Consider the following 27,313-nt stretch of genomic DNA (forward strand, 5'->3'; position numbering starts at 1 on the left):
GGCAGGTGACCAACATCTGATACCTAATAAAAGGAAGATAACGGTGATGAACTTAAGGCCCTGTGCCTGGTTCAAAAGTCAGTCCACAAGCTGAGGGCAGGAGAGAAGGGGCTTAGCAAAGGCAAATATACAAAGAAAAATAAAACAAAACAGGACAAAGACAAAACACAAGGGACAAAAAAGAATGTGATGAGCACACATTCGTAAACGCTTAGACTGTGTTAAGGTGAGCTTTTAGGATAACCCAAGACAGCTCCTTACCACGACGTCCTGCTCAAATCTGGCAAGTGCTGCTTCAGAGGAAGGGGCATGTTTTAAGACATACAGACAAAGCTGATCAGAAGGAAAAATAGGAGTTCCCGTCGTGGCGCAGTGGTTAACGAATCCGACTAGGAACCATGAGGTTGCGGGTTTGGTCCCTGCCCTTGCTCAGTGGGTTAACGACCCAGCGTTGCCGTGAGCTGTGGTGTAGGTTGCAGACGCGGCTCAGATCCAGCATTGCTGTGGCTCTGGCGTAGGCCCGTGGCTACAGCTCCGATTCAACCCCTAGCCTGGGAACCTCCCTATGCCGAGGGAGTGGCCCAAGAAATAGCAACAACAACAACAACAAAAGACAAAAGACCAAAAAAAAAAAAAAAGAAGGAAAAATAAAATGTTTTATGCATACAAATGGCTGTGTGTGTGTTTGTACACACAAATATTTATCAAAGCCACACCATGGACAAAACTTGAAACAAATGGCTGTGTGTGTTTGTACACAAATATTTATAAAAACTACAATGACGGACAAAACTTAAAAACATCACCCTCAGTAAAAGAGGCCAGTCACAAAAGAGGACATTTCGCGTAAAGGACATCCTTAGACGTGGCTGAATGATGGTTAGGGATGGGGGGAAATGGGGAGAGACCAGTGAGCACAGGTCTCCTGGGGGTGAAAAGGTCCTACAACGGACTGTGACCCTGGGCACACACATCGGAGGACACCAAGCGTATGGAGAACCGGGACCCCGAGCATGTTAAACACGAGAGACCCACAGTGCGCGGATTCTAGGTCAAGGACAGCGACGGAGGACAGCCACGCCGACGAAACCGGCGGGTGGGCCACACGGCAACACACAGCGGGGCCACGACTGGGGCGAGCAGCAGGGGAGCACTGGGGAGCAGGCCCGGCCGGAAGACCTTTCGGAGGCATAAGTAAAGCTCAACATGAGGTAAAGCTGTGGGTTATAGAAAAGGAACAAAATACCACAGTACCACAGTTAAAAAGTCATCTTCGTCCAAATGACACAAAACGAGCAAGTCCTGGGATTTGTGCTAATCGTGCGGTTGCCCAGAACTTTGGAACAGAAGCAAATTATGAAGTTTTCGGCCCAAAGGGTAAACTGCTAAACAAACAAACAAAAAAATGTTCAGAACAAGTTCAAAGTGTTTCTAATTATGGGTCCAAGCACAATAAATAAAAACTCCCATTTGTACATTATTATTCTGATCATCAGCTGAAAAGGTCTTGGTCGTGCCAAAAAACTTCAACTACGTGGTCTTTCTGAATCTTCACTCACACAATCATTAACAATTTGACATAACGTGGACTCCAATCTCCTGTTACAACATAAATGAAACACTAGCTTATCAAGGTGCTTATCAAGAATGACTTAGGAGTTCCCATAGTGGCTCAGCAGAAACGAATCTGACCGGCATCCATGAGAATGTAGGTTCAATCCCTGGCCTTGCTCAGTGGTTAAGGATCTGGCATTGCCATGGCTTGTGGTGTAGGCCAGCAGTACAACTCCAATTCGACCCCTAGCCTGGGAACTTCCGTAAGCCATGGGTGTGGCCCCAAAAAGACCAAAAATCCTGAGAGAAAGATCCACCACCCTACCACTAATTAATGCTGACTAATCTGAATGGAGAAATAGTAAAAGGAGAGGAATTTAAGCAAAGGGTGTGAGTACGGAATGAACTTCAGAAGAATCCTGATTGTACACATTAGACAAACTGTAAGAACACGGTCTCCTGGCAATGTATTACTTGGGAAGCAGGGAAATACTGCATTCACTGAAGTCCTAAGCACTGCAAAACTAATCCAGGGCCGGATGCTCTAGGAAAGTCCACCTACAGGAGGAAGATGAAAATGATCTTTAGAGTAGGCTTATCTGCACACTCTGCTCTGCCAATCTCACAACACCAAGTTCTAGGTGATCAAATGTGATCTGGCCTCGAGCCTGATGTACTTATTCAGTCATTCAACAAGCAGTGCCGCTCTGCCACGCACCAGGCATCAGGCTACATGCTAGGAAGACAAGGACGATGAATACTCAATGGTTAACACACACTGGTATTTATAGATCAGAAATAAAAACTAGGAGTTCCCATCGTGGCACAGTGGTTAACGAATCCGACTAGGAACCATGAGGTTGCGGGTTCGATCCCTGCCCTTGCTCAGTGGGTTAACGATCCGGCGTTGCCATGAGCTGTGGTGTAGGTTGCAGAGGCGGCTCGGATCCCGCGTTGCTGTGGCTCTGGCGTAGGCTGGTGGCTACAGCTCCAATTGGACCCCTAGCCTGGGAATCTCCATATGCCGCGGGAGCAGCCCAAGAAATAGCAAAAAGACCAAAAAAAAAAGAAATAAAAACTAACTCTTAAGCTATTGGAAGCCTTGACTCCTTTGTCGAAGGCGATGTGGGTGTACCTGAATACGTAAGCAAACACATGTGAACTTCCCGTGAATATGCAAAAAGCTTAATTCAAATGTCTAACAGCCAGCCGTATTTCAGGGTAATAAAGCTGTCCAGGCAAAGGTGAAATCGTTGCTGCGTGATTATAAATTTTACTTATATATAGTGAACAGACATACGTTTAGTGTTAGTGACAGAAAGTAAAGAGAAGCATGCAAATAAGTTGCTGAGAGAGAGAAGACAAAGAATTTGAATTTTGCTAGCAAATAGGAAAGACACTTGAGCTCAAAGAATAGACTCCAGTATCTATTTAGTAAAAGTAAGTCATCCTCATGATATTTTCTAGAAGCCTTAATCTCAAACTATAGGCTTCTGATGAAGTTTCCAAGCATAAACTGAAAGATTTATTTTGTAAAAGGCCAAACAGACATAAGCACTTAAAGGTGGTTTAATTAATTCCCTTAGTATAATATGGGCCATTTGTGTGTTACGTGCTATGATATTTACAACTTACATATAAGCTTAACATGTGCTGACGAGCCTAATTAAAACTATTTATGAAGAAACATCTACCTAGCCCAGTACACAAAGGAACATTTCTAAGATCTTCCAGAGGGAGCGCCATCACTTTGTCATATTTTAACATATTACTTAATATACATAACATGAATTTAGAAATAAAAGAATTTTGCATATATAACATGATATAAAGTATTATATATTGACACTTTAAAATAGTAAAATATAGAGCACATCACTTTGTCATATTTTAACATATTATTTAACATATATAACACGAATTTAGAAATAAAAGAAATTTGCAAATACATATTATATATTATATAAAGTGTCATATACTGACACTTTAAAGTAGTAAAATATAGTGAGTTCCCTGGTACTCTAGTGGTTAGGATTTGGGATTTTCTCTTCTGGAGCCCAAGTTCAGCCCCTGGTTTGGGAACGGAGATCCTGCATCAAGCTGCTGAATGCTGTGGCTAAAAATATATTAATTAATTTAATGAAAGATTTAAAAATAGTAGGATAAGATTAAGCATATCTTTGCTGACATACGTGAAGAAGCATGCCTATGGACACTAAGCATTCCCTCTTCTTGCAACAAAAGAAGCCAATGTGTTTGTTACATCTTCTGTATCAGTACAAAACTGTTCTTCTGTGTAAGAAGTAAAAAGATTAAGAAATATATTTTAACATGAATGGGCCACCAAATAAGAACTGTGTACCACACTCTTCTGCAAGTTCACCACACAATCAAAAGTAATGTCAGGTGGCCATGAAAATAAGATATTTCTATGTTAACTACTTCTGCCATTCTCCAATGATAGCTCTGCTGTTGTGAATGGATGTGGCTCAAGGTTTATGTAACCTAAGAAGTATCTGCATTGGACCAAACTCTCCACATACTTGCCAGACTGGATAAAAAAACATTGGAAAACTAAAACACACAAGAGAGCTACTTTACATAAAAGGAAAAAAAGCAAAAGGATTCAAAGCAAGAATCTAGAAGAAGATATACCCACACACAGGCAACAGTTATAATAAAGCTAGAGTAGATGTATTTTTTATTTTTTAGGACCACACCCGAGGCATATGGAAGTTCCCAGGCTAGGAGTTGAATCAGAGCTACAACTGCTGGACTATGCCACAGTCACAGCCACACGGGATCCGAGCTGCATGTGCAAAGTACACCATAGTTCATGGCCATGCTGGATCCTCAAACCACTGAGCAAAGCCAGGGATCGAACCCACATCCTCATGGATACCAGTCGGATTTCTGGTGCACCACAATGGGAACTCCGGGATGGTTCTTTGGGACACCAGTCCACCATGTTCTCGGTCTGCCTGCTTTCCAAATAAAGTCACCATTCCTTGCTCCTACATTTTCTCTCTTGATTTAATGGTCTGTTGTGCAGTGAGAAGTGAAGTATAAACTTGGACTTGGTAACACTTTTAAATATTCTATTAAAAAACCTTGGTCCCAGACAGCTTCACTGTCAATTCTATCAAACTCTTAACAAAGAAAAAAGATCAATCCTTCACAAACTCTTTAAAGGAAAAAAAGAGTAGGAGGAAATATTTCCTGACAAATTTTTTGAAGTCAGTTTTACTCTAACACCAAAACCAAAGATACCACAAAGAAAGGCTATACAGTTCACTATTCCTCATGAACACAAATGTCAAAGTTTTTACCAAATAACAGCAAATTGAATCCAAAAGTACACAATGCCCAAGCAGGATTTAATACAAGAACGCACAGTTGGTTTACATTTGAAATTAGTCAGTGTAATTCACCACACTAACAAAACATAACAACCATATGATCATCTCTTTAGATACAAAAGAAAAAACAGCATCTGACAAAATTCAATGCCCATTCACGGTAAAACCCTTGACACACTTAGATATAAAAAGGAACAGCTGCAGCTTGATTAAACAACAACAAAAATTCAACACTGTACTTAACAGCGAATGATGGAATTTTTCCCCTTAAGATGAGAAAGAAAGCAAAAATGTCCATTCTTATCACCTCTATTCAGTACTGTACCAGAGCTCCGAGCAAGTGCAATAAAGCACAAAAAAGTAATAAAACACAGAAATCAGCAAGAAGTATAGCTGCCTTTATTTGCTGATGACATGATTTCACACACGGAAAATCTCAAGGAACCAACCAGAAAGCTCTAGCGTTGACCTTGAATTCTTTTGTATAAAATAAATAATACAAGGCCTACTCTTGAAAATTGTATTTCTATCCTATCAACGCACATTCAGATATTAAAAATAAAAGAGACAATCTTATTAACAAAAGAATTTTCAAACAATAATTATTTAAAGGATGAATTTTACAAAGTATGTATGAAACCTGTACACTGAAAACTGCAAAATCTCTTTTTGGAAAACTACAAAATCTTAACCAAAAGAATTAAAGAAACCTTTTTTAAAAAGGAGAGATACTATATCATATTCATGGATTGGAAGATTCAAATTGTTAAGATGCCAATTCTCCCTAAATTGATCCAAAGATTGAACGCAACCTCAACAAAATTCCATCAAAGCCTTTTTAAATACAGGAACTGGCAAGTTGATTCTAAAATACAAATGGAAATGCAAACAACCTAAAGAGCTGAAGCAATCTTAAAAAAAGTACAAAATAGGAAGACTTATACCACCTACTTATACCACCTAAAGCTATGGTATTCAAAATACTGAAGTACTGGTAAAAAGATAATAGATCAGTGAAAAAGCATGCAATCTAGAAAAAGACTCCCTCCCCTCACACAGGCAGCTGATGATGAATAAAGGCATTAAGGCAATTAAATGAAAAGACTGTTTTCAATAAATGTTGCTCCAACACCTGGCATCTGTATGGAAAGAATAAACTTTGACCTCTAGCTTGCATCATGTACAAAATTAATTTGAAATGAATGACAGACCTAAATGTAAGAACTAAAATTTTAAGAAGAAAGAACCGGAACAGTGTTTGTAATCATGAAATGATCAAAGAAACTTTCATAAAAGGAAAATGATACATCAGACTTTAGCAAAATTAAGTATTTTACTCTCTGAAACACAGCATTACACCAAAAAAAAAAAAAAAAAGCCATAACTCGGGAGAAAACTTTTACAATACATGCATCAAAGCATTTGCATCTGCAATATAAAAAGAACTCTTACAATTGAAGTGTACTGAAGGTTTAAATAATTCAATATTTTAAATTAGGCCTCTTGACTGGGCAGAAGATATTTAACAAAGGATATACAAGCGGGCTTTAAATCATAAAAAATTGCTCAACACCACCAACAATCAGGAAATTTAAATTAAAACCTCAATGGTGGAGCTCCCGTCCTGGCTCAGCAGTAACGAACCTGATTAGTATCCATGTGGACGTGGGTTCGATCCCTGGACTCCCTCAGTGGGTAAAAGATCCAGCATTGCCATGAGCTGTAGTGTAGGTCCCAGATACGGCTCAGATGCCGAGTTGCTATGGTTGTGGCTTAGGCCGGCAGCTGTAGCTCTGATTCGACCCCCTAGGCTGGGAATTTCCATATGCCGCATGTGAGGCCCTAAAAAGACAAAAAAAGACCAAAAAACCCCAACCAACTAACCAAACAAGAAAACCCTCAATGGTGTACCACTACACATTCGTTAGAAAGAATAAAACTAAAAAGACCAAAAATATCAAGTCTTGTGGAGGATGCTGAAGAACTGAAATTACAACATGCTACTGACAGTCTAATGGTCCAGCCACTGCAAAGACCTGCCCCACAATTTCTTAAAGTGCTCTAAGCACATATACAATCCTGCAACTTCAACGCTAGATATTTTTGATATTTTTTTCTTTCTTTCCTTCCTTCCTTTTTATTTGGTTTTTAGGGCCCCACGCATGGCACATGGAGGTTTCCAGGCTAGGGGTTGAATCGGAGCTACAGATGCCAGCCTACACCACATCCACAGCCAGGCCAGACCCAAGCAGCATCTTCGTTTGACCTGCACCACAGCTCACAGCAACGCCAGATCCTTAACCCACTGAGCGAGGCTAAGGGTCGAACCCGCAACCTCATGGTTCCTAGTCAGATTCATTTCCACTGAACCACAACGGTTACTCAAGAGAAATACGTGTTCTATAAAAAGACCTGGATGACAATGTTTATAACACCTTTATTTCAGAATGGCCAAAAGCTTGGAAACAACCCAAATGGCGAATGGGTAAAATACGAACACCCATTCACTGGAGTAAGACTCAACCATAAAAAGTAATGCACTATTCACTGGGCAACAACATAAATCTCTCAAAATTAGTATGCTCAAAGAACCCAGACCCCAAGGATTATATATATTATCCCATCCATAGAACATTCTAGAAAAGGCAACTTAGCCTGCAATGAGAGTAAACCTACCAGTAGTTATCTGAGGCTGGAAGCAACCAAGGATGATAAAAGGGCAGGAGGTGATTTGTGGAGATGATTTCTACCCTTTCTTTCTTTTCCTTTTTTTTGGCTGCCCCGAAGCATCTGCATGGAGTTCCCAGGACAGGGATCAGATCTGAGCCATAGCTGATGACCCAAGCCACAGCTTTGGCAACTCCTGATCCTTAACCCACTATGCCAGCCCAAGGATCGAACCTGTGTCCAGTGGTCCCAAGACAAGCACTGGACGCAGCTGTGCTGTCAATCCTGTTGTGCCACAGCGGGAACTCCTCTATCTTGAACACTGCAGCAGTTTCACTGGCATATGCAACTGAAAACTGAAAAAAAGCTCCTCAAACTGTATACTTTTAATCAGAGCTTATTACACATAAGTTATACCACAGTAAGTTTTGGGGGGGTTGTTTTTTTAGGGCTGCATGTGGGGCATATGGAAGTTTCCAGCCTAGGGGTTGAATGGGGACTGTAGCCAAAGGCCTAAGCCACAGCCACAGCCACGCAGGATCCAAGCCACGTCTGCAACCTGCACCACAGCTGAGAGAGGCCAGGGAATGAACCTGCATCCTCATAGATACTAGTCAGGTTTGTTACCGCTGAACCACGATGGAAACTCCCTCAATAAGTTTTTTTTAAGTACACACTAAAACTCTCATTTGTGAATAATGAAGAAAAAAGTCAAACAAAGTAATCCAGAAGAGCTTGCATTTAAAAATAGGTCCATATAATTGTCATGAAGAACTAATAATTCAAAAATGTTCTATTAATGATTACAGTTTAATTAATAAATTAATAAACATTAATTTAAGTCATTTAAATAGTCCTAACAGGATATTAAACACTCTAGTGTACTCTACTGCAAAATCCATACACTTTTTTTTTTTTCCTTTTTAAAAAGGGCCAAATATGGAAGTTCCAAGGCTAGGGGTCAAATCGGAGCTGCAGCTGCTGGCCTACGCCACAGCCACAGCAGTTCCAGATCTGAGCCACACCTGTAACCTATGTTGCAACTTATAGCAATGACTGATCCTCAACCCACTGAGCAAGGCCAGGGATCGAACCCACATCCTCATGGATGCTAGCTGGATTCTTAACCTGCTGAGCCACAACAGGAATTCCCCATATAATTTAAATTTCTACATTGTCCTAGGAAATGGGAAGCAGACACAGGTTTATTCTAAGTTGACAAATACCTAATTTTGTTTCGGACTCCATTCTATCCTCCAAGAAATGAATACCTGTTACGTGACAATGAATTTATCTTTACAATTTTTTAACTTAAAGTTCAAAGCCTCCATTATTCCAAGGAAGTCAAAATAAACATTAAATCGAAAAACCCTTGGCAATTCTGAAGAAAACTTAAACTTGCTACAAAGGACCACAGGCAAAAATAGCACAAATTATTTCTGTACGAAAGAATGTTCCACAGAATCCTTAGAGGAGTTGGAATAAGAAAGAGAATAAATCAGATAAATTTAGGAAGTGCCAAAAATAGACATTTAATTAAATGTGGCAACATCTTTGTTATTCAAAATTCCTCTGATCAGCAGTCATGAAAGAATTTTTTTTCCATAAACTTTTATACAAAAACCCAACAAGAAGCAGCTCACATCTGAAGTTTTTAGGGTTCCGTGAATTCACAGACATGCACGCCTACTAGGTCATGGCCACTTTTTGCATTATCCCCATCTCTGAGTCCCAGTTTCCTCATCCTTGAAATAATCTTGAAGGCCCCTTCTTTCTCTATCACTATGGGTTCAAAATAAGGATTCCTTATAAAAACAAAAATTCTAAGTATCAAACTGGGGAGCAAGTGAATGCGGATATGAAAAGTCATTCACTTATTTAGAACGCTGCGTATTCCAAGCAAGGTGATACCACCTCCCACACACAAGAAGGTATTATAACATTATGTAATAGTCAAGAAACATAATGAGTCCAGAAATAAAAAACATCTCTATTGTTCAGACATGTCCATGTTTCACAGCCATGTAGTAGAAAGATCCCTCAACGGGCATCTGTTATCAGCTTTGCAGAGGGCTGGCATTCACAGAAGGCGCCTCGTCTTTCTGAGGCTTAGATTCTTATTTATTTAGAGCTTTTTGGAACAGGATTTTCAAAGTCCTTCCAACTACAGTGACCTCCCAAGAAAGAAAAAGAAAAACAAGAGTTCCCGTCGTGGGGCAGTGGAAGCGAATCCAACTAAGAACCATGAGGTTTTGGGTTCGAACCCTGGTCTTGCTCAGTGGGTTAAGGATCCAGCGTTGCTGTGAGCTGTGGTGTAGGTTGCAGACGAGGCTCGGATCCCGAGTTGCTGTGGCTGTGGTGTAGGCCAGCGGCTACAGCTCCGCTTAGATCTCTAGCCTGGGAACCTCCATATGCTGCAAGTGCGGCCCCAAAAAGCAAAAAAAAAAAAAAAAGAAAAAGATAAACGGTGCTTAAATTACATTTGGTTAACTGTCAGAAGAGCTGCTCGCCTCACGCTCAGTATCCTGCACATGTATCCAGAACCATGCAGATTCTTTATTAGTATATCAGAAATCCCTAAGAATTCATTCTTTCGTCAGATTGGGTGATTTCACATTAGTAAACACACAGAAGGACTGTGTCAAGGAACCTTAAGACACATTCATTTTCCTCTCAGCCTACAGGATATATTCTAGGACTCGTCAAGAAGGAACGTCCACGACAGCGACCTGGTCTCAGCAACTGTACAGTCTGTAGCGGTTCGAGTTCCTTTATTTGAGCTGCCGTGAAATCCCAGGATTAAGGCAGGTGAACACTCACACTGCATGTCAGGCGACCAACCAGCACCATGATGCTCATGTTACTTTTTATTTTGGATTTTTTAAAGGATTGTTATTTTTAAAACAATTTTATTTTATAGTCATGTGAAATAGTTACATAGTTCCAATATCAAATTTATAGAAAACAAATTTGTTCCTGGAAGTCAAGCTACTTTTTCCCCTCCCTGCACTTCCAAACACATTAGGGGAGAAGAACAGCCTTTGGATTCGAATCCTGAGTGTCTGACCTTGATTGTGACTTACTTCCTTGCATCCACATGGTGCTAATAATGATGGCGCCTTCCTTCTTTGGGGGGTGGGGTTGTGAGGCAGAAATAAGACCACCAAGCGTGGGACTCGGCCTCTCGAGCGCTCAGTGAGGACCAAGCAGTGGTACTGGGCTCTTGTCAGAGGCTCGCCACAACCCTGGGGGGCAGACAGGCCTGGAGGGGACTTTGGAGGCACCACATTGCTGGCTGAGGTCCCGGAGCCCCAACTCCAGTCTTTGAACCTCAGCAGACACCACAGTGCCTAATCCTAAGAGTCAGGCCCCGTCATACTCTCTGATCAGCACAAATTCCCTACGGCCAGCACGGGCGAAAAAGAAGCTTCTTTCCACCCAGGGCAGTGTCAGAAGACTCACCGTGTTCAGGGCATTGAGCGTCGTGTCATCCCGAGACGCAGCGACACAGCCATCCTCCGTGGAGCCGCCATCGCACATCCCTGCAAATGCCGCCATGCTCCTTGGGGGGCGGGAAGGGACACCATCAGCACAGACACCGAACCACTGTTTGCAGGCTTCGCCCAGAACGACATCCACTACAACATGCGTGATTAAGCTTCTGCTCTTGTTTTAAGGGAAAATCTAAGTGCCTTTGCAGTCCACCCTTCACTCACTCAGAAAAAGAAATGTTATTTTTATTCGGCTCCATTTGGCATCTCTTCCCACGCTTTATCAGTATTCAGAGTTTAGATTTGAGGGCATGAATAATCTAAAACTATTTGCCACAACATTCAGCTAGATTACAATCTTTTGAAGGAAAAATCTCTGGAAAACATGTACAATTAAATCCTCTGAAGCTTTACTTAATTCCTTTCAAACTATATAGCAATTGCGCTTAGGCAAATGGAAAGTGGAAAAAAGGTGAAAAGAACCCTCAGTAGCTATTCACACCCCTACAGCCTCCATCCCCACTGCAGCTTCCGAGCTGCACTGCTGACCACAGAACAGCTGGAGCTCAATCACTGCACCAAGTCTTGCTTTAGGGTTTTGTTGTACCACTTGTTGGTACTGCAGCAAGTCCCGTAATGCAGCGTAAAGGCAGGCTCTGCTTGCACTAGGACTTGTCCAGGACAGACTTAAACTTCTCATTGTGTGGACTAGGAACTGTCAGGTTGGCAAGTACTCATATAGGTAAAGCCCCCAAAATGGACAGTTTAGGTCAGGAAGCAATGAAGAGCCAGAAAGCAGAGCACTCTGTAATGGGATTTTAGGATGAGCTGAATGAGCCGACTGTTGCCCTGTATTGATAAGTGTGGATAACCGTGTGCATGTCTTACGAAGTTCCTTTCTGAAGCGTTCTAACAGCGGCCTGGGGCAACACCAAGGGGAAGAGCGTGGCGTTACCATGGCAGGCGAAGAAGGATCAGGGCTCGGACTAGAGAGGATATAACAAAACAAAGGCAGAGGGTGCCCAACACATCAAGAAAATTTCAGGGACTTCCTGTGGTAGCTCAGTGGTAATGAACCCGTATAGTATCCAGGAGGACGCAAGTTCAATCTCCAGCCTCACTCAGTGGGTTAAGTGTCCAGTGTTGCTGTGAGCTGTGGTGTAGGTTGCTAATGTGGCTTAGATCCTACATTGCTGTGGCTGTGGTGGAGGCCAGCAGCTGCAGCTCTGATTCGACCCCTAGCCTGGGAACTTCCATATGCTACATGTGAGGCCCTAAAATGCAAAAAAAAAAAGAAGAAAGGAAAGGAAAGAAAATTTCGGGGAAAGGAGAAAGTTTATGGCCTATTGATCAACTCAGAAAGCAGGATGTGTGGCCCCCAATTACCTCGCTGCCCTCAAGTACATAAGGAGGTCACAGTCATTGACTCCAGGCATCCAAACCAGTTCTTCGTGCTGGGTCACAGTGTCACCGTCGGGAGAAGGGAAGGGTTGCAAATCCGGAAGTTTGGCCTGTAAGAAAGGGATGAAGAAGTCACGATCGAGGCACAGGACAGAGCTGCCTTTGTAGGCAGGCCTTGGGGACAGAAGCTTAGAGCTTCTTTCTTTAGGTAGTACTGAAACAACCGAAAAACAGTGAGTAGCTGAAACTGGCCTATTCACCACAGGATCACTGCACCGCAGCCAATTCCACAAGGCACTGCCTAACCTCCATGAGCAGCAGCAAACACCATCGAGTAAACCAGGGCCGACAGAGTCCACGGAGAGGACAGGCAATGGACACGTGTGTTTAAAAGAAATTATAAAACAAAAAATGTCTCGGGAAATAACAGCATCTCGATGAAGAAGGGAAAAGCACCCACATTTCCAACATAGCATGTTTATAAAGAGACATACATAAATAATAGAACCTCATCTAAGGGTGTTTGATAAAAAATTAAGTGACCTAATGCTACTTGCAACAGTGTTGATAACAATGAGTCAGGGTAAACATCCAACAAAGCCATAAAGGTACAATTTAAAACACGGTCAGAGTTCCCGCCACAGCGTCTCTGACCTGGGGGGACACAGGTCGGGTCCTCAGCCCCACCCAGTGCACAGTGCGTTAGGAGCCAGTGTCTGCTCAGCTCTCATCCCTGGCCCAGGAACTCCATTTGCTGTGGGTCAGTCAAAAAAAAGGGAAAAAAAAAATTAAAAACCTGGTTGAACTGAATGCTCATGACAGAAATCAGATGAGTGGCTTGAGGAAGAGAGGACTGCTTGAGGGGCAGGAAGGCATGTTCTCAGATGGCACGTGTGTGATGTCTTGGTATGAGCTTGCACGGCAGACTGAACACCCCACCTGAGACAGGAACGGGTTACTGTGCATCGAGAACACCTTGATTAATTCTTTTGAAATCTCTGAACAGTGCTCAACAAGCAAGGCTACAAGTCAGTTATGTTAAGGATTCGACTGCCTCTGGGCATCTTCTGGCCCTGGTCTACTGCCAGGGCCGAGCAAGAGTGAGCAGGCACCAGGAGCACCCTGACCATCAGAGGCCCAGGAAAAGGCAACCCTCTGTAAAACACACGTGTTCTTATTTTCTCAAGTTATGAACATGTCACATTAGTCTAATATTTTAAATTAAGAGCTGCAGTTAAAAAGCTCCAGTGTCCACAGAACCCAGGCGAAAAGTGTAAATGAAGGAAACAGGCAGAGTGTACAGCCAAGAGAAATAAAAGGAGAGCCACCTATTCCATTTTAAATATTCTACTGTCCACAGTAAACAAAACGCCACATCCCAACTTAGACGAGCCAAGTTGCGAGTGCTCAGAGCCTCCTGTGCCGGGGCTCCCACACTGGGCCTGGAGGTATCAGGTGCCAGGGAGTGAAGGAATCGAGGCGCAATGAAGAGAGCAGTCGCATCTAGGGACAGCTGCTGGGCAGGAACCAGAACCAGTGGCTGCACATCCTCCAGTTGCTTCCACAGCCAGAAATCTTGGCTTTAATGTGAAAGCTCAAGTTTTGAAACATTGGTTATTCAACCCTTAAAACAACTGTGTGGCAAACACAATATTCGTAGGCCGTGCTGTCGGCCGGCTCGGGGCCTGCCGGCTCGGGGCCTGCCGTCTCTGCCGTCTCTCATCGTGCAGCAGCCACTGCCCTTCCCCAACACGGAGGCCCTCCTTTAATTCCATTTCCACGTGTAGAAGATGTAACTGCACGCAACACTCACTTCTTGAACCACAGTAACGTACGAGAAGACAGTTAAGACACAACGATTCCTCATATTGGGAGTCTCTGACATTTCGACTGAGCTCTGCTTTCCCAGCACCAAGTACAGTAGCTGGCGTAGCAGCTCTCTGCTGTTTGTGAAGTCAATTAAAAAGTACTGTCTTGGAGTTCCCTGGTGGCTTGGTGGTTAGAGATTCAGGGCTGTCACTGCTGTGGCACAGGTTTGATCCCTGGCCTGGGAACTTCTGTAAGTTGGTGGGCATGGACAAAAAAAGAGTACCATCGCTGTAGAGGAGAGACAAATGGCCTAGACATATCATCAGTTTACAGAAACGGAAATGCCAAGAGCTCTTAATCATAGGAAAAGATGGTCAACTGTGCTGACAAGAGAAATGCCAATCGATGACACTGAGACACCACTCCCCACGGTCAGACTGACATAAATGCCAAGGTGCAGTAAGGTACACGGCTGTGTGTCAGCACTCACCCAAGCTGCCGGCACAAATGCGAAAAGGGACAATCACTATGGAGGGGACTTTTGCAACCTCCTCAGAATTACATGTGCATCTGCCCTCTAAGCCAACCATCCCCTTCTGGGTAAAACATACTATCCCAAAGATACAAAGTGGCAAATCAAACTTCTATGCACAAGCTACTCATCACAGCATTACTGGCAACGACAGGAAGCAACACAAACGCCCAAAGGTGGGACTGGAAGAATAAAGAGGCAGAGGAAAGTGAGGCAGAGCGCTGCGGACTGCACAGAGGGAGCAGGGCTGACTGCACAGAGGGAGCACCTGGAGAGATGCCAGAGGACCAAAGAAAGCGGGAAAAGTGTTTCTATTATACTCCTGGGGGACTGGGGGGATACAAACAAGAATAACAAATCAAAACCTTAAATTAAAAACACTAAATAAACAATTACCCATTATGGAGGGAGGGAACAGGGAAAGAAGGTAAATTATTATTATTGCTGTTGTTGTTATTTTGGCTTCACTCGCAGCATTCTGAAGTTCAGAGGCCAGGGACCCAACCTGCGCCACTGCAGTAACCACCGCCACAGCAGGGACAACTCAGGATCCACAACCCACTGAGCCACCAGGGAACTCCAGGGGGGAATTTTTTGAACAGACTTCATCTGAATGTTTGATTCTGGGGCCATGTAAATATTTTACATAATTATAAAAACAAAATTAAGTTTAAAGAACAGCAATTTCTTAAGAACTTTAAAGCAAAATGAAATACATCCACCTATGTTTTGAATTTGTTCCTCTCCAGGAATCATTTCAATTAACTTTAAATATTAATTTTCCTACAGAGCTTTCATGGGATATATTCTTTTTTTTTTGGTCTTTTGACTTTTTAGGTCCGTACCCGCGCATATGGAGGTTCCCAGGCTAGGGGTCTAATTGGAGCTGTAGCTGCCGGCCTACACCACAGCTCACGGCCATGCCAGATCCCTAACCCACTGAGCGAGGCCAGGGATCGAACCTGCAACCTCATGGTTCCTAGTAGGATTTGTTTCTACTGTGCCACGACAGGAACTCCCCCGTGGGATATATTCTAAGGCCAAAAAAAACTTAATAGTAAGAGGTGTTCAATAATCATATTCTTTGTAGCAGGGTGAGTACTGTTATTCTGAGCTGCTATATATTTATTATGAGATTAAAGCAAATGAATAATTACATTGGTGTCATTTAAAAATTGGTTTTGAGGCAGGGGAAAAAAGATATAGATGAAAGAAAATTTTCATTCATAAAATTAAATACAAGGTCTAGATAAAATTTTGAATTTGAATTAAAATATCAGAAAGAAACCACAATATATTTTATCTTTTTTAAAAAGGGGAGAAAAACATTATTTCCTCATCTGTTTCCTGAAAAGGCCTAGAAATAGTAACCAACCTAACAGTAATGAACACCCCAGCAGCCAGTCAAAAAAATGTCATTTTCCACTAAAACAAGGAGGACTCCTATCAGAAAAGTTCAGTTCTACATCTAGGGCCGGGGCTGAGCGTGACGAGACACCGACATTACGCCACACTAGAAAAGATTCTACCAAAGACCACTGAGCTCGGGCTGAAGGACATGGAAGACAGCAGGGAGAGGGGCCTACTCGTCTCCCGAATGGAGGACTTAATCATCTATGAGAATAACTGTAATGAGTGAGCAGATAAATAATTTAAATCCATTGACGACTGCTGGAAGATGCTGGAAGAACCAACTCGATGTTTTGAAAACTGGTGAAAAGGGAAAGATTCAAGCATTTACCTCGCCTGTCCCATGTGTTTCAGGGAATCATAAGCTGACAAGGGGAAAGCAGATCAGCCAGGAAGGGAAGGAATGATACGATTAGAGTGTTGCCACCTTAAAGGGGGATGATCTAGGTAACAAGCCCAACAAGACACGATCTAAGTAGCAAGGAATGGCTGCAAATCATCATTCAAAGAGACACAGGTGCCTGACAGACGACATAGCGGCACCCGGAAGCATCCTTGCCAGGAGCAGGGTACCACATGAGAACACGACTCGACCTCCAGATTTAACTCTTAATTTTCAAGATACGTCAAGGCCAGGGAACAAGTTCATGACACATAAAGATGTAATCAGCCAAACAGTCTGTGGTGCCCTCGCGGAGAAAGACCACCCAGCTTCTTCACACACACAGAGAGGGAGGGAAAGAGACAACAGCAGATCAAAGGCGATTTAAGAGTCCCGCAACCAACCGAAACGCATGGCTCTTATTTCAGATTCCAATTTGAACTGAGGAGGGGAGGGAGGGAGAAAATTAGGGAAATCTGGATACAGCAGACACTTGAATATTAGGAAACTGCTAATTTTCATGAGGTGTGTAGGTTGTGACTGTTTTTTTGAAAAAGAGTTCCTATTTCTAGGATATTCCACAACTGAAATGATACATCTGCGATCCCTTTCAAAACAACGGTGGAAAGGAGTTCTCTGTGGCACTGTGGCCTGGATTCAATCCCCGGCCCAGGAATACCCACATGCTGCAGGCGTGGTCAAAAAACAAACAAACAAAAATGTAACTGTTAGTCCTAAAGGCTCGGAAAATACAGTTGAGAGGCGGCAGCCAGACGCTCCCCAACAGGCCACACACACCAAGAGGAGGTGGGTATTAAGAGCAGCACATACAGCTTCCTTCCGCTCGTCTCAGGCATAACCCAAGTCCTGTGATAAGAACTATCTTCTAGAAATTAGACGTCCCTAATGGTTTCTGTGTTTTGGTTTTAATATCCCTTCAGTTCTTAATTTCTTTTTCATTACAGAGTTAAAATAGGTTCTTAAAAATATGAATGATATATTAAGAAATGCTCGGAATTCCCGTCGTGGCTCAGCAGAAATGAATCCGACTAGGAACCATGAGGTTGTGGGTTCCATCCCTGGCCTCGCTCGATGGGTTAACGATCCCGCGTGGCCGTGAGCTGTGGTGTAGGTTGCAGACGCGGCTCGGATCCCGCATTGCTATGGCTGTGGTGTAGGCCAGCGCCTACAGCTCCCATTCGACCCCTAGCCTGGGAACCTCCTCCATATGCTGCAGGTGCGGCCCTAGAAAAGACAAAAAAAAAAAAAAAGAAATGCTCAACATTGGACAGAGAATTTTCTGTTCCCTTATAAGGAGTCGCCTGTCTCTAATATGAAATGGCTACGGGGCTCAACCCAACATCCATCCCAACTCAACTGACAGTCCAAGCAATCATGGTAATAAACCATTTTCCTCAAGTCTAGATATGGACATAAGACCTGAATCATGGCAATGACACGTGGGGACTAATGGAGACCCTGTGGGGAAATTTTCCGTCCTAAGGAGAAAAGAAGCGAGATCCCGTCCCTCCTCTCATGTTTGCTGCATTTTCATTCAATGCAAGATCTGTTACTTTAGGTGCATTTAAAAAGAATACATGGGAGTTCCCATCGTGGCTCAGGGGTAATGAACCTGACTAGTATTCACGGGGATGGGGGTTCCATCCCTGGCCTTGCTCAGTGGGTTAAGGATGGGGAGTTGCTGTGAGCTGTGGTATAGGTCAAAGACACAACTCAGATCCAGTGTTGCTGTGGTTGTGGTGTAGGCCAGCAACTGTAGCTCTGATTCAACCCCTAGCCTGGGAACATCCATATGCCACAGGTGTGGCCCTAAAAAGCAAAACATAAAATATAAAATAAGACAGATTATAATCACAGCATAGGACGTACAATGAAGCCCTACATGAGAGATAATAAAATGGGAAGGTAACAAGTGCATCTTAGAATCAGTGAAATTCAGCTCCTGGCATAACGAAGACGGCAGCTCATGGGGACCATCGAGCCCTCAAAGCCAAGAGAACCAGAGAGAAGCAGGGCAGAACCCCAGGCCTGTGTAGCCAGAACATGATGATATGTGAGACCATCAACAACCATGTTCAGCCAGAGTTTTCTGGCCCTGCCTGTCAGAGCATCCTAACTGACAGATCCAAAAAGAGAGAGAGAGAGAGATGACAGAGATAATGCCAGAGTCTTAGTAAACTGAATAAAACATGAAACACACAGGTCGTGACATCACAAGCTTTTTTTTTTTTTTTTTTCGTCTTTTTGCCATTTCTTGGGCCGTTCCCACAGCATATAGAGGTTCCCAGGCTAGGGGTTGAATCGGAGCTGTAGCCGCCAGCCTGCGCCAGAGCCACAGCAACGTGGGATCCGAGCCGCATCTGCGACCTACACCACAGCTCACGGCAATGCCGGATCCTTAACCCACTGAGCAAGGCCAGGGATGGAACCTGCAACCTCATGGTTCCTAGTCCAGTTCGTTAACCACTGCGCCATGACGGGAACTCCACAAGCTTCTGATTGACAAACATTCTAGCCATTCTGACTTTTCTGCAGGAAATGGGGTTTTTAAGAAGTTAAAATGAAAGTATATAGTGACCAAATGTTCATGCAGACACTACCAGCCAGACATACACCAAATCATTAAGCTTCTTAAAAAGAAAGCAAACTCCGACATGTCCTACAACATGGCAGCACCTTGAAGCCATCACGCTAAGAAAACAAGGCAGACACAACAAGGCAAACACTGTGCCATTCCACCGACAGGAGGTAGCTAGAGCTCTCTTCCCAGGCCCAGGACGGAGGAAGAGGCTGCGGGAGACCAGGGGAGGGAGAAGGAGGAGTCAGCGCTTCCTGGGGACAGGCTTTCGGTTTGGGAAGAAGAAAAAGTTCTGCAGGCGCAGAGAGGTGAGGCTTGCACGAATGTATGAATGAGGGTACATAACGCCGCTGAATTACACACTTTGAAACGGTCAGAATGACCACTTTTATGTTTTATGTGTTTTGCCACGATGTTTTAAAAAGTATGTGGTGCTCTGAAAAAATAAATCTCTACATTTATATAAAATTCCTACTAGCATAACAAGAGTTCAAAGGTACTGCTGAATAGATTAAAGGGCCAGCTGAAAAATAAGAACTAAAAACCTATTAAACAAAGAGGAGTTCCCTGGTGGCCTCGTGGTTAGGACGAGGTGCTTTCACTGCTGCGGCCTGGGTTCAAGCCCCTGGTCTGGGAACTGAGGTCCCATTACAGAGGCTGCTGCCCGCCATGGGCACATAAACAAACAGATAAAACCCATGAAAGAAGGTGCGGAAATTTCTTTTACCTGATGGCTAGGACCAACACGAATTTCTCCCTGGGTGCTGTTCAGCCTCCTGTTATGAAAAGAGCAGATCAGGTTAGCACAATATAGTTTTGACATAAACATTCACATATTTTTTCAAGGAAAACAATTCACCTGAAATAAATGAGGGATGACTCAGGAAGAATTAACTTCCCCACTTTTTTTTTTTTTTTTTGCCACCCTGGGCCAGGGTGTCCGATCCAAGCCACAGCTGCAACCTACACTGCAACAGTGGCAACGCCGGATCCTAAACCCCTGTGCCCAGCCAAGGACGGATCCTGCGTCTCAGCGCTCCGGAGATGCCGGCGGTCCTGCTGCACCGCAGGGGGAGCTCCTCCCCACTGGTCTTAATGTCGCCTTGTACACATAACTCCCCCCACCCCACCGCACCCGCACGTCTCTAGAATCTTTTTCTAAAAAGCCCTTTACTGCAGCTCCCTGTCTTGGGCACCTACACCATCATCCTTTCAACCTCAGAGAGAGGAACGCTCCTACAGCACAATCCCAATACGTGCTTCCTCTTTTCAAAACACTTCAGGGTGCCCTATGATAAACCTCAGTAAAATATAAATAAGATATTTTATGATTCCCGGCACACACTGGGTCATTCATTCAATTACTCATTTAACAAATATTTATTGAGTACCTGCAACAAACAAGGAACTGCCCTAGGTGTTGGGGACAAAGTAATGAGCAAAAATATCATTCCTGCTTTACTGGAACTTCAATTCTCATTCAGATAAAAACCAGAGAAACAAGTAATAGGTCAAACAATGAAAGGGTCAGGGAATTAAGAGACGGCAAATGATGAAATATTTCAACAGTTCTTTATACAAGACGGACGGGAAGCCCTTCCCAGTGAGGTGCCCTCTGAGCAGAACATCAGGGAGGCGAGGGGGAGCCGGTGCGCCTTGGAGGTGGAAGACCCGCCTCAGGTCTGTGCCAATCTTACCGCACTGGCAGGCTCACCGCCCCTTGCTCCAAATCCAAGCCAACCAGTCCCCTTCCCAAAACTACTGTGTCGCCGAAGCCTGCTTCATCTCCTCCTGATGTCACCTCACACACCCCTTCGGGGACCACTCACTCAGCATCTTCCCATCCCAGGCCTGGCGCAGGGCACGGGGAGGGCACACGGCGGTGGACAAAGAAGGGCAGTTCCCGGCCTCCCGGAGCAACTGCCGATCACTACTAGCTATTGACTATCCTAGGAAAACAGCTTCCGGCCCAGTGACAAGTCCTTGCCACGTCGACAGGCACCTCTGAACTTCCACTAGTGCAGAAGGGAAGGCTTTTGCAGGCTGGGAGCTGCTCGACGGTTATTTGTTGACTTGGACTGAGCTGAAGAGCAGAATCGAGCAGCGAAGAGCGAAGAGGAAGTGGGGTCCCCTGCCCTCCTCGCAGGGTCTGACATCCCCACCAGGAGCCCTGAGGCCCAGGGAATGAATTTCAGAAAACTATTCTTTCCTTCAGGTCCAGCACTTTCTTCTCTTAACCCTAACACCTTTTCTTGCCAAAACCCTTTTTTGGCAAGGTCGGCAGCAGGGGAAGAGGGATGACTGACACGCAGAAGATGCTCGGGGAGGCGGCATCCAGGCCCCACATGCCAGGTCTAAGCACCACAGCCACATGAACCAGGCGCTGCAGCAGAAACCGGGGACCAAGTGCTACGGGGGTGATGAAACCAGGAGGCCGAGATGAGGAGCACGGGGCAGGCAAGAGGGCTTCCCAGTAAGCCCCCGCCCAGGTGGGAAAGAGAGAAAGAGGGGCCGGTGGGAGAAAAGCCTGCTCCAGGGCAGGGGGGGCAGTGTTAGAACGCGGAGCTGGGAGACGGTTGGCGTTCTCGAAGGTTTATGTGGGAATTACGAGAAGCTGTTTGGGGAGGTATGCAGAGGAGGCTATTTTAATCTGAGTTTTAAAAACAACAAGCAGTGTTACCAACCATTTCCCTTCCAACTTGTCCCTTTCTGTTTCGTAACTTGCATGAGCAAAAATCAGCTGCCAAAGGCTCTCTCCTTTATTTCTAAACACTTTCCAAATGCTTGCCTGCATACAGGCAGGCCAAGCCAAAGCACATCATCTCAGAGGGCTTCAGCCACAGCCCATCCAGGACGCTGTGCCCACGGCTCAACTTTCAGGTTCTTCCACAAGGTCTATGTTATGCCAAGGTTCCCAAAAGGCTGCTCATGAAAGCACCTTGCCTTCACTGTTCCACGCACTGCTAAATCCTGGATAATTCCAGGACAAATATCCCTGATTCTTTTTTCCTTTTTTTAGGGCTGCACCCACAACATACATAAGTTCCAAGGCTGGGGGTCAAATCGGAGCTGTAGCTGCAGGCCTATGGCACAGTCGTGCCAGATCCAAGCCGCATCTGCAACCTACACCACAGCTCAAGGCAACACTGAGTGAGGCCAGGGATCAAACCTGTACCCTCATGGATACTAGTCGTGTTGGTTTCCACTGAACCACAACAGGACCTCCTCGGTTCATTTTTATTTTCACATTTTTCCTCTTTTTTATTTTTTATGTGGGTTGGGGGAGGGTTACTTTTAATATTTTAATGAGTCAATATTATCATATTTAGCTCAAAATTGTGCCGCAATAATAAAAATTCCAAATACTTTATTGAACAGAACTGCTTATATCCCCCTCTTATTTGGGTAAAAATAGAAGACCAATAAATATTAATAATGCTAACAATAAAACAAGTGAGACCAAAAACTGTGTCGGGATACCTTATGAACCTAAATTACAAATGTATTTCTCTCTTTCATGTCTATGTCAAGAAAGGGTACTAAAAAGTACCTTTATTAAGGAGTAGATTAGATTAAAAAGAACCTTTTAAAATTATAAATCAATTTTTACAGCAAAAATATTTCTCTATCCTAGGCAATTTTTTTCTTGGGGGGAGCTATGCCCATGGCAAGTGGAAGTTCCAGGGCCAGGGATCAAACCCACGCCACAGCTGTGACCCGATCTGCTGCAGTGACAACACCAGATCCATAACTCACTAAGCCACCAAGGAATTCCTATCCTACGCAATTTTAAATGTTACGGTTTCACAAGAAGAGATGCAGCGTGGTGATTTTTGAGCAGGAGTGGGATCCAAGGCAAGTAGACAACAGCACTAGTCACTACAGCAGGGACTCCTGAATACAGAATACATGGCAGAAATACGTTTTGGGTCCGAGAGAGAGGTTGGTAGCAAAAAATCCTATTAGAGAAAACTATATGCACCTGACAGAAAAACTGTGAGAATATGAACTAAAGATGAAAATCAAAAAGTGGGTTGCTGGGAGTTCCCGTTTTGGCGCAGCACAGCGCAAACAAACCTGACTGGTATCCATGAGGTGTCAGGTTCGATCCCTGGCCTTGCTCGGTGGGTTAAGGATCCAGCGTTAGGGTTAAGGATCCAGCATGGCTGTGGCTGTGGCGTAGGCCAGCAGTTGTAGCTCCGATTGGACCCCTAGCCTGGGAACCTCCATATGCTGCAGGTGTGGGCCTTTTAAAAAAAAAAAAAAAAAAAGGTGGGCTTTTTCCTGCGAAGTTGCCGGTATCCAGTTGTGCCTGGAGTCCAGGGAGCCTCTCAACCCCTCCTCCTTTGATGCTTCCTCCCCTGCCCCCCATGAGCTTCTTCAATGGTCCCCTTTCACCTGCAGCAGTGGCAACACTGCAGTGACTAATCTGGACTTAGCCGACCTCCCGGCTCTGGGACTGCAAGCTCTCGGAGGGAGCTGAGGAATGCAGGTTTCATTCACTTCTTCTAGCCCCCAGAACCTGAGACAGAGCCTGTCTAGCATCACTTCTTGAGGACAAACTGAAAATCCCTTGGTTACAGGAATATTTCCGGCCTACAATGATGTAAAACGTGACAAAAATCACCAGGAATTATTCTTTAAAGGGAGTAGCTACTCTCTGCAGAAAACACACTTAATCATCACATGCTGAGTACTACATTTTTTCCTTTTATGTCAACGATTCTCAAACTTTTTGGACCCCTTTACACTCAAGTTATTGAGTATCTCAAAAAAGTTGTATCTTAGAGGAGTTTCAAAATATTTCCTTATTTTTAATCTCAAAAGACTTATGACAAAATAAAACATATTCTTATAAAAAATAATTGAATTTAAACAAAAAAACCCAGTAAAAATAGAGGTATAGTTTTACATTTTTGCAAATCACCCTAATATCTGACTCAGTAGAAGGGAGGTGGATTCTCATAGCTGTTTCTACATTCAATCTGTTGCAATATGTTCTTCCAGCTTAAATATATGGGAAAAAAAATCTATGAGTTCCCTTGTGGTGCATCAGGTTAAGGATCTGATGCTGTCACTGCTGTGGCTTGGGTTTGAATCCTGGCCCCAGAACTTCAGCACGAGCAGAAAAAATAAGTTGAAAAAAATCTGGCCTCACACAAACATACAACTGGGAAAACAAAGACTATGTGAATATTCTTTTTGATAATTACAGATATTCTTTTTGATATGACACCAAAACTCAACCGGTGATTCTTCTTTGCACAATGTGAATCTAAAACCTTATCAACGATCTTTAGGAATCTTTTACATTAAAATCTATCTTTGGGAGTTCCCATTGTGGCGCAGTGGTTAACAAATCCAACTAGGAACCATGAGGTTGTGGGTTCCATCCCTGGCCTTGCTCAGTGGGTTAAGGATCCGGCGTTGCCGTGAGCTGTGGTGTAGGTCGCAGACGAGGCTCCAATCCCTTGTTGCTGTGGCTGTGGTGTAGCCAGTGGTTACAGCTCTGATTAGACCCCTAGCCTGGGAACCTCTATATGCCGAGGGAGCGGCCCTAGAAAAGGCAAAAAGACAAAAATAAATAAATAAATAAAAATAAAATCTATCTTTGAATCCATCTTTCACTGATTTTTGTCACTCATTGGCTAGATGGAAAATATTAGTTCACTAAGTTTTGCAGATCTTCCAAATGTTAGCATATTTGGAACATAAATGTTACAACATACACAGTATTTCTTAAAAATAACATTCATTAGTATCACCACACATCTCAAAGGAAAAGCCTATAAGCGCAGAGAAGCTGTAAAGCTCAAAGCAGTAGGTACAAGTTCTTCAAAATTCTAACTATTACTTGAAAGCCCTAATTTTTGCATCAGCAAAATTCCATCAGCTGTTTTCCTTAGAATGGCAGGCTCACTTCCTTCATTTTCAAGAAAATATCTGCCAATTACCCAAACGAGTGAGCACAGTTTGTCGGTTATTCTTTCCAATAAAAAATGGTGCTCTATGAAAGAAGTGGCTCTTTGAGCCTCTGACTCAACTCACGTGTGTCCTCTGGTCTGCACTGGCAGCCTTTCATCCGGCTTCCCACCTCATCACATGGACTATGGCAAAGACTGGCACTCAAGGGCTGGGATTTGATCAAATTAACAATGGGGCCTGCAAACCAGCCTTGAGAAGCACTGGGTAGCATACATTCTGAACTTCAGAAAATACTGGAAGCCAACTATAATGATTTGGTTGTTTGCTGTTTTCTCTTACCTGTCCTTCTGTCTACATTCACTCCTTCCTCAGTCCAGCCCCCCAACATGAAACATGAAAACCTTACACTTTGTTCAGGAAAAGAGACACTGGCGCGTGTACCCTCTTCAGAAGTATGACACTTTACACAGAGAAGGGCCCCAAGGAAAGGACAGACACTGACGGCGCCCATATTAATGGAAGGCAAAGTCTGGAGCCACTTTTGGAAGTCCCTGGAACCAGGAGTAACTTGGGGGCCGCTGTCCAGTAAAGGTTAACTGGAGCAAATTTTTAAAAACACATTGGAGGTTACAGTTCCCTTGCGGCACAGGGGGGTAAGATCTGGCATTGTCATGCTGTGGCTCAGGTCTGATCCCTGGCCAAGGAACTTCCACATGCCAAAAAATATTCATACATTTTGGAGGTTAAAACTCAAAAGGCCTTTACTCTAGAAAATGCCAGGGTAATCCTTCAATTACTAGCAAGACCTAACTTTCTATCTGCTCTACAGGTGCTCTATAGTATTATCTCATTTCCATGTATTAATTCATTTAATTCTTTTTCTTTCTTTTCTTTTTCTCCCGCTTTTTAGGGCTGCACCCGCAGCATATGGGGATTCCCAGGCTAGGGGTCTAATTGGAGCTCTAGCTGCCGGCCTACACCAGAGCCACAGCACCACCAGATGCAAGCTGCGTCTGTGACCTGCACCACAGCTCACGGCAATGCCGGATCCTTAACCCACTTAGCAAGAACAGGGATCAAACCTGCATCCTCATGGAGGATAGTCAGATTCGTTAACCACTGAGCCATGACAGGAACCCCTTAATTCATATTTTTATCCTAATGAAAGCGCTAGTAATGTTAGTCAGAGAAATTCAGATTTTATTCTATCTTATGTTTAAAACAACATAGCTACTAACAAAGTTTCTGCTTGCTGTACAGCACTGCTTCATTAACAAGGTACGTTTGTGCAAAAGCAGGGTGGCCATCCATTAAAGAAGGAAAATCCAGACCAAGGACAGTGTAAATCCCAGTAAAGTCAGATAGAGGATATTATACATGTAATAAGCAACCAAAGATGGAAGTCGTATCTCAGGACAATGCAAGACACCCCTATGCACACCTCTGCCTCGGGGTTTTCACGTATGCACTTGGTCTTAAACTCAGTCATCTTATACCTGCATGACAAACACAAAACAGTGCTACTAGTTATCACCTGCTAAGCACTCTCTACGCCGAGCATCCATTATTTCGTTATTCCCATGACACCTCTATGGGGCAGTATCTCCATTAATAGATAATAATAGCAGTAGTAATTACAGCATCAATAACGAAACAAACGTGCACATTGAACATTTACCAAGTACCAGGCATTCTGAGCTAAGCAAATTCCATATATCTTCTTATCTAACCTTAAGGATGACCCTATAAGGTAGGTAGGTGCTATTATTACCTGTCCAGATAGGAAACCAAAGCGAAGAGAGTTTATGAAATTGTCCAAGATAACATAGCTGACAGGTGGGAAAAACCAGAATTCAAACTCTAGTTGACTCCAAAGTCAGAGCTCCCACCCACACTCCCATAGAACACAGTGATTAAGTTACTAAACCAAAATCACACAACTAATTACAAACAGAACCACTACCAGAAGCCATATCCTTTTCCCTAAGTCAGTTCTGTGTTCACATCAAGCACCAAAAGCAGACAAAATAATCAAAAAGTTACTTTCTCAAGTTTGAAAAGCATGTTAACAGAGAAAACCTATCAAACTTAAAGGCTGATTTAATCAACATCAAAATGACAAAATTATATGGAATTCCTGCTGCGGCTCTGCTGGTTAAGAACCCAACTAGTATCCATGAGGAT

General features: G+C 43.7%; 1 protein-coding gene across 4 annotated transcripts in view; it reads right to left on the reverse strand.

Annotated features, from left to right (window-relative positions):
* Positions 1–27,313, reverse strand: part of RERE (arginine-glutamic acid dipeptide repeats) — a 404,974-nt gene that overhangs the window by 107,486 nt on the left and 270,175 nt on the right. For all 4 annotated transcript variants that reach the window (XM_047791579.1, XM_047791577.1, XM_047791578.1 and 1 more), the window contains 3 exons: positions 19,932–19,980; positions 12,458–12,582; positions 11,043–11,142 (listed from right to left, as the gene is read on the reverse strand). In XM_047791579.1, coding sequence (XP_047647535.1) covers positions 11,043–11,142; positions 12,458–12,582; positions 19,932–19,980 — 274 coding nt within the window. The remainder of the gene's footprint in view (positions 1–11,042; positions 11,143–12,457; positions 12,583–19,931; positions 19,981–27,313) is intronic.

The sequence above is a fragment of the Phacochoerus africanus genome, chromosome 8 (genome assembly GCF_016906955.1).
Source record: "Phacochoerus africanus isolate WHEZ1 chromosome 8, ROS_Pafr_v1, whole genome shotgun sequence".
Taxonomy (NCBI): domain Eukaryota; kingdom Metazoa; phylum Chordata; class Mammalia; order Artiodactyla; family Suidae; genus Phacochoerus; species Phacochoerus africanus.